We start from the raw sequence: 12,578 nt of genomic DNA, 5'->3' as shown, positions 1-12,578 counted from the left end.
CCATGCAATGGCTTTTGTAATGATTCTTCCCAAACCTAAGGAGTAGAAAGGAAGAATGAAAATTGTGGTAGTGATGGGATGTCCCAGGATTGACAAGGTCAGACTTCTCAAACACGGAGAGCTCTGGTCTAGACAGAGGCATCCTCTGCTTTTTTATTTAAAAAAAAAAAAAGAAAAAGAAAGAAAGAAAAATTTATCACTTATTTCCATGAAATTTTAAGGTCCTTGGAGAGGAGATTGATTAGGACAGCTGACAGTGAAATCCTTGAAGGAGGAAAAAGGGAATAAATATGAATACACATAGAGGGACAGTAAAATTTTTGACTCAATCAATCAAAAGAGTTAGAGATGGGAAACCAAAGCTGGCTGAGTTCTTCATGCTGTAAATTCTTGTAAACTCTCCTGGATGATGTGACTGACTTCTTAGGGATTCTACCAGGGAAATCATATATGGGCTAGGGGCTTATGGTTTAGCATCTTTCTTCCTATATCCAAAAACAAACCTCAGTTACTTCAATCTTCCTTTAGTCTTTTTCAAGGATTTTTTCAAGAATTAAAAAGTAAATTAAAAAATTAAAAATAAAAATTTAGCTGGAGTATTAAGACAAAGTCAAAGAAAGATCTATATTCCAAAATATTCATAGCAGCATTTCCTACAGTAGGAAATAACTAGAAACAAAATGGATTCAACTGGAGAATGACTAAATAAATTAATATGAATGAAATGGGATATTACTGTTCTATAAAGGACAAATATGAAGAATTCATAGAAACATGGGAAAACTTACATGAATCTAACCAGATTAGCAATATATGAAATTACTATATAATTTAAGTAGGAAAAAAAAAAATCCACTAAAATAAAGCAAGTATTGTGTATTTAGAGGCAAATTGGAAACAGGAAGATCTGAGTTCAAATACTATCTTGGACATTTACCAACTATGCATATGGGAATTGTAGTTGGGGGTGAGGGCAACAAGTCCTTTAGTTTCTCCGCCTCAGTTTTCTTACCTGTAAAATAGGGATAATAACAGTACCTACCTTATAGGGTTATTGGGAGGATTAAACAAGAATATATCTATGAAGTGCTTGGAAATCTTAAAAGCACTTTTAACTAGCTATTATTAGATATTATTATTAAAAGTAATATAAACTATATTCTATATTTTTCTGATCTCTTGGGACTTTCAGAGATAGAATGTTATCTGACACCTTGCTGGACCTAGATATTTTCAAAATTCTTTTTTCTTAAGGGTACTGTCAGAGATTCTAACCTGGACTCATTCACCCTGAATATTAGTAATATTTGTTGTAATAATACTACCATTACTACAACTAGTACTACTATTGATCAATCTTGGCCCTGGAAAAGGAATGAAGATTTAGGTGTTAAAGAATACAAGAACTTTTGTTTAAAAGACAGAGAAACTTTGGAGCAGAATGCTGGAGCAACTGTCATCTACCAAATAGTTTTCTTTAGCTGTTTTTCTTTGTTTCAAAGGGAAGCTTCGCTGAGGTAAGATTATAATATAAAACAAAACCACCAATTAAACTCTATATTAATCAATTCTACAGGTATTTATTAAGTACCTACTATATGCCAAGTACTGGGGACACAAGTAAAAAGAATGAAAGAATCCCAACTCTCAAAGAGTTACCCTGTTTTGACAAGTACATATATGTATACAACTTAAACAAAAAGTAAAGAAATACAAATATAGACAAAGTAGTTAAGTACTGTTTGAAAGGCAGAACACTAGAAATTGGGAGGATCAGGAGAGGCTTCATGCGAAGATGGCACTCAAAATACATTTTAAAGGAAGAGTAGACTAAGGTGGAGGTAAGAAGAGAGTGCATTCCAAGCATACAAAATAGTCACTCTAAAATTCACTTTTCCATCTTTTTCCCCCTGTGGCAAAATGGACCTCAATTTCCAACTGAGAACTCAAAATACTAAGAATATCTTTCATTCTACAACAATTCCAGCCTCTAGAAAAGAATCTTCTCTACTGCCAATTGTCTATGATAAGGCAATGAGAAGGTGAGCTATTATTCCTTTCTTCTCTTCCTCAAGGTGCCAACAATAGAAGGATGCCCCAAAAGAGTGAAAAATAGACTCTGGTTCTGCAGGATTAGGGGAATAAGTTGCCTTTCTTTGCATGAGGAGAAATGGTTAACAGGAGGAAGAGGAGGAAAAAACATTCTGCCAGAGAAGAGGGAAGCTTCTATTGAAGCTTGGCCTGAGATATGCTGAGCTATTATATTGAGAACTTGCCTTTCTTCTTCCAAGTCACAGCCATGGGTGAATCCCAAGAAATCCCAGCATTGATTCACATAGATCTAATGAACCAACCAAAGCATAAAAAAAAAATAACACAATGGTCTCAAGTGGAAACATTCGATGAGAAAACGCTCAAAGACAGTTCCACCATCAGGCTAGTCTCCTTTTCGGGAGGAAAGCATAATGTATACATAAACTTTTAGGGTGAATAAAGTAATTACACGAGGGGGAGAAGGAAAAAAGAGGAAGAAAAGAAGTTAGAATTCATGACAGCTAAGACCTTTCTATGGACTCTAGTAGGAGAGTTCTTCTAAGGAAAAAATGGGTGAGGTTGGGGGAATTAATAGAAGATCTTTATTCAAGAACAGGGACAGGAAAGAGCAGCCTCCTAATTCCATGTCTCAATACCTCCACAAAAAGACATGTTGAATCACAATTTGATAAGAAAGAGAAACAATTGCCACATATGTACATATGTACAAACAACTGATAAAATACAGTTTTAGAAAAATTGGAATTTTAAGACTGAAAAGGTAAAATGAGATTAATTCAAGTACCACCTATGCTTAAAAAGCATTTTTCTGTTTCTTTCTCCAATGCCAAGTTACTTTTCCTTATGAAGAAAATTTACATAGACAGTTCCAAAACAATTTGGAAAGTTCATATGTTGAAGAATACAATGATTATCCTACGTAACAAGCAAACTGCATTGTCTAATTTTAAATTCATAATTCTCTCCCTAAAATTCTAAAGGTGCAGCTTTTTAGCAATTAAATAGAGCTAAGAGGCATAGTAGATTGAATGCTAGATCTAGAATCAGTAAGACCAAAGTTCAAATCCAGTCTCAGTCATTAACTAGCTGTGTGACTCTGGAAAAGTCACTTAAATACTGTCTACCTCAGTTTCCTCAACATATAAAATGGAGTAAAATGAAGTAGCACCTATCTTCGAGAATGGTTTTGAAGATCAAATGAGATAATAATTGTCACCTCTCAGCACAGTGCCTGGCACATAATGGGAGTTACATGAATGTTTATTCCCTTTCTTCTTTTCTAGAATTGATATGATCACTTTTCAATTTCAATTGCCTAGGAAAAAGCTCTTTTCTTCCTCAGAACTGTCTCAAAACACTGTAGATCACTCTCAAATGTTACTTTATGTTAATGAGTTATAGTTGTTTATGTGTGCATATATACATCCATAAAATATGTTTACACACACATATATATTTATATGTATATGTATCTGAAACATGAAGTACAATCACAGACTATTATAAGAGGGACATTAGAGATCACTTATACCAATTACCACATTTTACAGATGAGAAAATTGAGATCCAGAGAACAGAAATAACGCATCTAATAATTAGTAAGACAGATAAAATTAGAGCCCAGAGCTCCTGATTCCCAGTCCAAAACCATTAACACCACTATAGAGCAAAATAATATTCAGTTTTTACAAATAAAAAGTTGGCAATATTTTTTTTATGATTTTTTAAAAGTAGTATCACAGATGTAGAGCTGAAAGGTGAATTCAGAAACAACTTTATTTTGTACAAGAGGAAGCTGGTGTCTTCAGACATGTCATCTCTAGGTGATAAAGGCATACTCAATACCATAGGAGGATTCAAAAGGAGATTTTCTGTCTCACGGCACTATACTTTCTCCACAGGGTTTACAATACAAAGAACATTTCTTATATCTAATATTATGAAGCATAACCCAACCCTGGTACATAAATCAATCTGGATTTTAATTAACAATTTAGCTTATAACTTATATGGCCAAGCAGGCAAAAGTCTTGGCTTCTGTTCAGGGAAGGCAGACAAACAGGAAATTAGGACTGTGCAGATGCTACCCAGCCAGAAGGAAAGCACACAGCAGTGACAGTAGGCCAGTGTGCTCTAAACAGCTCCTGTGTACATGTTTCAAATACCATTACAGACATCTGATAGACTCTTTGTGTGGGTTTGGGCAGCTTTGGATCCTTTTTTACAAAGTCAATGAAAATGGGACAGAACGGCTCAAAAGGGAGACAGAGGGCAGTCATGGCCTTCCCTATCTCCCTCTCTTCCCAAGCCATCTCCTTGGACACACACATAGAAGCATACATGCATACCAAATTCTACCAAAACTAAAATTGCACTGGCTGTGTGCACAGTGCTTAGCAAATATTTGCTAATGTCCTCTCAATAATCCAAGTCACTGGTGTTGGTGCTTTCCTTTGGGTTATAAGGCAACTGCACCTTCCTTCTCACTTCAAATGAGCCCAATTTTCTTTCCACTAACCTCTAAGTAAAACTTATCATTTCTTTCAATTATTTAAAAGCATTTTGTTGAGAGGGTTCATATTTAACTAGATTTGTTAAGAATCCAAGAGATACCCCTTGCTCCAGAGTCACAGCACAAAACCAAGAGCCTTCATGATGAAGTAGAGAAATCTGCATTGTAGCATCATGGTGAACCACAAGATAGTCCAGGTCATTGAGTTGCAGGATATGTTCAAACCTTCCTTGTTTGTGATTTTTATTGAACTATGACTTAAGACCCTGCCTAGGACATAATTTTTATGATCTACTGTTTCATAATAACAATTTTAATAAGATATTTACATTGTATTTTATAGTACTCTAGATAAGGAATAAGATTGAGGGGAATGAGCTGCAAAGAGAAGACCCAGTATAGATAGTATCTAGGTGGATTATGCTATTTTTACTATAGTGAGTTTTTAGGCGTGTGCGTGTGTGTGTGTGTGTGTGTATGAGAGAAAGAGAATGAGTATAAGATGAACGTATCTACATACATACACATACTCACACACTACATGTACATTATGTGTACATGTCTTTGAAATAGGAAATGGAACCACAGAATATCAGAATTAGGGGTACCATTAGGGATTGCTTATTTTAATGACCACATTTTACAGATATGCCATAGTGGAACCTCAGCCTATCAGAGAAAAGAGAAAGTAAAATAATGGATAACGCATACTAAAAGGAGCTTCCACATTTTTGAAGGTCTCTTATCTCCTAATAAACTATATGTTTTAATTAGCTTTGATATAAATAAGCACCATAAGATTCATATATGACTAAAAATTAGTCTTAAAAGTTAACATGAAAAACAGCTTTCAAATGTATTTAACTACATTTTCTAAACCTGTATGGTACAGCTAGAATTGGAGTCAGGTGTCAAATCCTAGCTTAGAAATTTGTGAAATGTTGTAAATAAAAAGCTATTAAAAAAAAAAAGAAGAAGAAAAAAGAAAAGAAAGAAATTTGTGATATGACTTTGGGTCATGGTTATTAATATCTTTCTGAGTTTTCTTCACCTATAAGAGTAATAATATTTGTACTATCTAGCTCAGAAAGTTACTATAAGGAAAGCATATTGTGAACTTTAAAAGTTGAAGTTGTAAATAATCTCTTCTAAGGTTACAGCAAAGAAGAATGGATCTTGGGTAAGAAAAAATAGAATGCATTTAAACACTGTTAAATAAAATGAATCTTATGGTCATTTTGGTACAATCAGCCTTCAATCATACATATTTGTGTACAAAGCCTCAAATCAACACTCTACCTTTGGAGTAGAGCCCTCTGGCTATTGATCCTAGTCTATGGGTGAGTATTAATTATCAGATTCTCAGAATTTTTCTACTTTATTGAGGATAGTTTATAGATGATGAGTGAGAAATATTAAAGAATTTGATATCCAAATTGTTTTTGTTTAATGAAGTGAGTCAGGCTCAATGACATCACACTCTTAAAAAAAAAAAAAGCTTATGTTTACATAGTAAAATTTTTACTGCTTTCAAAGGCTCTGACCAAATTAGAATTATTTCTTTGTGAAAGTGACCTCACCAAGGCCATGACTTATATATACTTCATGCTCACATTCCTTTATAAACCAGAATGAATGAATTCACCAAAAGGTTAAGCAAGAACTGAAATTATATACAAACATGTGAGAAAAGTAAAGAACAAATGTGACATGCTGGATTTTCCTTCCATCCTATAAACTTAGAAGTAGCAACTTTGATGCTCTTGTGAGAGATGGGGAATAGAACTCAGATACACAAGTAGCCTATATGCACATGCTACTTAAAAAGACATGCTAGCAAAGAGTCATTATAATAACTACTGTATTTAAATAAAGCATGTTATAGAGAGGGAGTGGGAACAGGGAGGAGAGGTAGATAGTGCAGTAGATAGAGTGCCAGTCTTGGAGTCACAACACTTCTCTTTTCAAGTTAAAATCTGGCTTACTAGCCGTATAATCCTGAGCAAATCACATGTTTGCCTCAGTTTCTTCATCTGTAAAATGAGCCAGAGAAGGAATGGCTAATTTCCCCTGATGGAATAACAGAGTCAGAAAGAACTGAAATATGACAACATTTAGAGCAATATTTAAAGAAATATAAAAATGTATATACAACTCAAACTAAACCTATATATAGGTTTTTGGGTTTTGTTTTGGTTTTTTACTGCATATTCACGTCACATTCTTCTCAGTCCTTCAAGGTTCTCCTTACCCAGCCAATTTGGCTCTTAGGACCATACTTGGTTAAAGGAACCGGATTCAAATCCCAGCTTTGTCACTTATTCATATGATCCCGAACAAGTCACTTAACCTTTATAACCTTGTTTCACACTCATTCTACTTTCCAATAACTCTGTTACCAAGTTTTTCTTGGTATCAAGCTAAATTTGGCTATTTGCAACTTGCACTTCCTGTTACCGGTTCTGTTTTACTTGATCCTAGGGTTTTCTGTTCAATGTTATGTGGATTCCTTCATGTGCCATGGACACAAATCCCTACTCCGTACTGGCTAACTCACCCTCTTCAGTTGTATATGTAGCACTCACAATGGACTATGATACTCTACTCACCTTGTTGTTCCCAAGATTATAAATTTAGGACTGGAAGCTGTGCTTCTCTTCTATGAGCCAGGGTTGCATTCATTTGCATTTCTGACCGCCTCATGAAGCTAGAAATTTATATTAAACTTTCATTCCATAAAACCTCCACCTTTCTCAGATAAACTGCTATGACTCTATATGACTCTCCTATTTTATATGTATGTAGTTTACTTTTTTAGCTGAAGTGTAGGACTGCACATTTACTCCTTCTGAACTTCACTTATTTGATTTACTTCAATGTTCTAGCCAATTAAGTTCTTCTGTATACTGACTCTGTAATTCCTGTTAATCTGGCCAGCTTTCTGGCACCTGCATATTTGATACATATGTCATTGGTATCTTTATCCAGGTCACTGACACAAACATTCCCTTAATTTATCAGTTTAGTAAAACTAAACTGTCAAAACTCTGTAAAAACTAGTAAAACTGTCAAAAAAGGAGATATGGCTAGTCTGGCATGACTTGTTCTCTACAAACCTATCTTGGTTCTCTATAAGCATCACTTCCTCTTCTGGGTATCTGTCACACTAAAATTTCACCATAAATAAAAATCAGTCTCAGAGGCTAATAGTTTACAGAATCTATTCTTTTCCATTTTCCAGTTCAGCTTTTTCTCTCCTGATCGCCAAGATCTTTCACCTATCACCAGCAGTCACTTAACAATCATAAAAGCCAGTGGGCCACATGACTGGAATTCATTCAGGGCAGCAAGAAGCCCTCTTACTATCGCTTCATTTACCTTAAGTCTCACCCCTCAGTTAACTCATTGATTCTTTCATTCTCATTTCAAAGGACTCTCCTTATGAGAGAAAAAAGACAAAACACAAAGTATACAGCTTGGACTTTCTGCTGCCAGGCAGTATTACCCTCCTATTCACCCCAGGAAAAGGAGCCACTTCTTTCTCTGATAAAGCTTCCTCAGTTGACTTCTCCAGTCTTAACTTACCCTCTTGTATATTCCTGATATTTTAATGGCACCATCTGAAACTCATAGTCACTCTCTGGGTCTTGATCATGTTTCCAATCTTTTTAGACATATTTTAAAAACCAATACTGGGTGGGGGGGAGGGCACCAAGCTAGATGGTACAGTGGATAGAGTGCTGGCCCTGAAGTCAGGACGAGTTGAGTTCAAATCCAGCCTCAGACACTTAATATTCCCTCACTGTGTGACCCTGGGCATGTAGCTTAACCCTAATTGCCTCAGGGAAAAAAAAATTGGTGATGTCCCTGTGTATCCATCCACATTACCCTTTTTAGATGACTTCCATTTTCCATCCTCAATGTCTTCCCTTTGGATCTTTGGGATTTCCCTCCTAGGAATTTCCCATTCCTCTTGGCCTGGCTTTCCTGGCAGAATGGGAAATGCAGTAGAATCCTGCTTGGCATATCTTTGAATCTTTTGAAATCTGATTCCCCAAATCTAAAGCATATATCAAATAATCCCCATTTCCCTTCTTCTCTACCACAAACTTTAGGAGGGAGTAGTCACCTTCTCAGAAAAGTCCCCATCATTTCTAATCCCAGCCACCAGATCTTCTCTGTTACTAGGAATTAGATCCAGAAATGATTTTCTGCTTGTTAATTTCTCAACTTTTTGAAGGATTCGATCATGTGAATATGTCAATAAATATTTATTAAGCACTTACTATGTGTCTGGCACTATGTTAAATCCTAGGAAGACAAAAACAAAAGATAGTTCTTGCCCTGGAAGGGGGGAGAGGGAGGAAGAGGTCTGGGCAAGAAAAAGATAATATATTAACTATTACCACAGCAAAGCAAGAAGGTGCTGGTTGTTCCACTTTTGGCAGAGAGTGCGTCAGGAAACAATATTCTTGGCACAGAGGTGTGATAAGGTATGATTGATGTTTGATTTATGCTATTGTTTCCAGACCAGAAATTTCAATTCCAAATTCTTATTCCCTCCATCCTTACCCACCCACAGAAAAGGCAAGAAACAAATTGCCTATTATACATACATTATACAGTCATGCAGAATATATTATCTCCCTTAACCATGTTAAAAATCCTTTTGATTATTTTTACTAGCGATCTAGCTAACAAGTCACTTAACCAAGAACAAGAGGTCTCCTCCTCTCTAAAATGAGGATTTGTTTTAAACTAAAAGATCCCTTCTTCCAACTTTAAATCTACAATTCCAAGATCCATAGATAAGCCTGGGTTAGACAACTCTGTAAACTGGTGCCCTAAGGTAAAAAAGTCTTCCCAAATGGATCTTTCAAATTACTATCTATATCACTACTTGAGTCTCTCCTTCCAAGGCTTCCCCTCATCACATTCCCAAGGCTGGAAAAGACAGCTAGGAATGAGTGTGATAAGGGAACATTCAAGAGTTTTCCCCAAAACTTGGCTTTCACTTTCTACCTGAGGACAGAACTTAATGCTATTGCTCACAGCTGCAGAAATGGTTTATTGAAACATGAAAGCATCCAGGGATAGGAGGAAGAACATCAGAGTAACAAGGTTTCCAAGCCTTTATAACTGAATTAGGACTTGCACTAGCCATAGAGCAAGATAAGTGAAAAAAGGAAAAGCAAATAGTCTTAGCTAAAAAAGTCTGAAGTTCTAAGCTCCTACATACTCACACTGACATTTTACAAAAATGCTAAAATTTTATTTGTTGCTTTATTCTAAGTTCTGCACATTCAACTTTACTGAAAACTGACCACTCTGCTTCCAAAAGAAGGTATTGATAGGAATACTTAATTTTCAGTGAATGACTGTTTTTTTTCCCCCTTTCAAAGAAGTCCTATTTTAAAATAATAACCTCTATTCAAGGAAAGAGCCATATGTAAACTAAGAAATGCAATGTTTTTGGTCTATATTTAGTATAACCTTGGTTTCCCTCCAGGATTGAGAATTATTCTCATTATAAATTTTTAGAGCCACAACATTCCTAGAAACATGTGCATATTTCTAGTTTACTTTGGGGCCCAGAAATCACCCAAAGCAACCTTTATAGCCATAGTCAGATTGCTCTCATTTTCTTAGCTCACAGAGCAGGAGAAAGGGAAAGGACACAAAAACTTCCCATATGAATTTTCTTGTCTGATACCAATACCCTTGGTGTTAACCATTTTCTCCTTTCTTTTTTTCTTTCTTTCCTTTTTTTTCCCCCCTGAGACAATTGGCATTAAGTAACTTGTCCAGGGTCACACAGTTAGGAAGTATTAAACACCTGAGATGATATTTGAACTCATTTCCTCCTAAATTCAGGGCTGGTGCTCTATCCACTACACCATTAGCTGCCCCATTTTCTCTTTTCTTATAGCTCTCAGAAACCCTTTATTTTTGTGATATCCTTATTTTTGCTCTATATTCTGCAGCCTTTCTTTATGAGTCTGCTCTATCAAGAAGTTAATTTTCCAAATATCTAATAAAAATCAAAGGGAAATAGAATTTGACATTAAAAATAATTTCACGTTATAACCAACCTGCAGCAATGTACTTAATCACTCTTTGTGTGTGTGTGTGTGTGTGTGTGTGTGTGTGTGTGTGTGTGTGTGTGTGTGGGCTGCTTAGTATGACTAAAACAATTTTTTTCCCCACAAAAATGCCTAAATTTTACCTGCTACTTTATCACGAATAAGTTTTGCAGATTCAACTTCACCAATACTGCTAAACAAACTTCGTAATTCATCCTGTGTCATGTTCTGAGGGAGGTAGTTGACAATTAGATTCGTTCTACCAATATCATCCCTGCAATCTTCAGCCATGTGATCTTCATAACCATTAGACATTTTATAAAATATCTGCAAAGAAAAAAAGATTAAATAAGTTCTGGGCATTTACACTGTAGTACATTAAGATAGATAAATAGATATTCTCCATGAAGTACAAAAACCTTTCTAACACACAATCTGTCTGGAAAGGAATATGTAATGGCTCTAAAGAACCTTCTATATTTTTCCTTTTATCCAATTGCTATTGTTTCCTCAAGCTAAAAATGTCAGTGGCTAGATTAATATCTGTAAAAAAAGCAAAAGCATCATGTAACCAGGCCCCAAATCTCATCTATCCATCAAATATATCCTTGTACTATTCTTCTACTTTTCTGGTAGACAGAGGATAATAATTATAGTAAATTATAACATTTCTGGGAAGAAGTTTTTCTCCCCTTTCATTCTCTGAAGTCCATTTAAAAATATCAAATTCTGAATGATGAAACTAGTCCCTGAATCTGTGGACTCTGCTCATTTTGTCAGATGACATATTTATAGTCAAGATGGAGGAAGACCCTGATAGGTGACAATGTTGGGCCAAAATTCAAGATGACGAAAACTTAGAAAGCTATAAAGTCTTATACTGGGTTCAAAAATTCAGCTTTACAAATGGCAGATACATTACTAGATAACAGTTGTCTAATATTGGGGGGAGGGAGGGAAGAGGTCAGCTACTAAACGTCAAACTAAATCTAGGCCATACTATGCTATGGCAGTAAAAAAAAAAAAAAAAAAGCTGATCCATCAAGGATTTAGACTACATTAAGAGAAGCATGGCATCCAGATGACAGTCCCTTTGTTTTCAATCCTGAAAATCATATTTTAGGAAGTCTCTGATAAGCTGAAATGTCCAAAGGCAGGTGACCAGGTGATGGAAGTATCAAATTCATTCAATTTTTATCAAGAATCTACTATGTGCTGGATCTTGGATACATTCTACTTAGAGAAACAGCAAACATAATATATAACCAAAGCAAATAGAACAAATTCTTGTGGGAACAGTGGGGTAAGAAGAAGGGACTGCAAACTGGAAAGAACAATAAAGTAGGGGATGGCAATGAGCTAAAGATTGAGAGGTAGAAGTCATGAGATAGCCTAGGCTGCACAAAGGCATGGGGTGAGAAAGGGAATGGTGAAAGCACCTTTGATAGCATACAGATTGCATATAAAAAAGAATGTAAAATCACTCCAGAAAAATGGAATGGAGCCAATTATGATGGTTTGTAAATGTCAGAGGAGTGTGCATTTAATCCACTGCAGTTTCTTGAGCAGGGAAGTGACATGGTCTTAGACTTTTGTTTAGGAAGATCAATTTGACAAAACATGTTAAGGATGAATTAGAGAGGAGAAATTGGAGGCAAAAGGGACCAACAGGAGACTACTGTAATAGAGAAAAATAATAAGAGCTTAATTAAAGTGAAAACTAGAGTGGAAAGAAGGGGATAATATGGAAAATGTGAACCTAGAATTCGACAAGATTTGATAATTGTGATAAAATATAAAGGATGAGGGAGAGGCAAGATGATTCTGAGCCTGCCTTTTTGGAGAGTCCTCAACAAAAACAGGAAAGTTAGGAAGAGGAGTGGATTTTCAGGGAAAAAAGTGCAGAAAGATAAGGCTAAATCTAAGAC

At 35.6% G+C, this 12,578-nt stretch overlaps 1 protein-coding gene across 4 annotated transcripts in view; it reads right to left on the bottom strand.

The window, feature by feature from the left end:
* The window catches only part of ELAVL1 (ELAV like RNA binding protein 1), a 64,576-nt gene that overhangs the window by 27,910 nt on the left and 24,088 nt on the right, over positions 1-12,578 (bottom strand). For all 4 annotated transcript variants that reach the window (XM_074301748.1, XM_074301758.1, XM_074301736.1 and 1 more), the window contains one exon: positions 10,794-10,977. In XM_074301748.1, coding sequence (XP_074157849.1) covers positions 10,794-10,977 — 184 coding nt within the window. The remainder of the gene's footprint in view (positions 1-10,793; positions 10,978-12,578) is intronic.

Source organism: Sminthopsis crassicaudata, chromosome 1, assembly GCF_048593235.1.
Source record: "Sminthopsis crassicaudata isolate SCR6 chromosome 1, ASM4859323v1, whole genome shotgun sequence".
Classification (NCBI taxonomy): Eukaryota; Metazoa; Chordata; class Mammalia; order Dasyuromorphia; family Dasyuridae; genus Sminthopsis; species Sminthopsis crassicaudata.
Note: the sequence above shows the minus strand (reverse complement) of the source record. Positions and strands in the feature narration are given on the sequence as shown.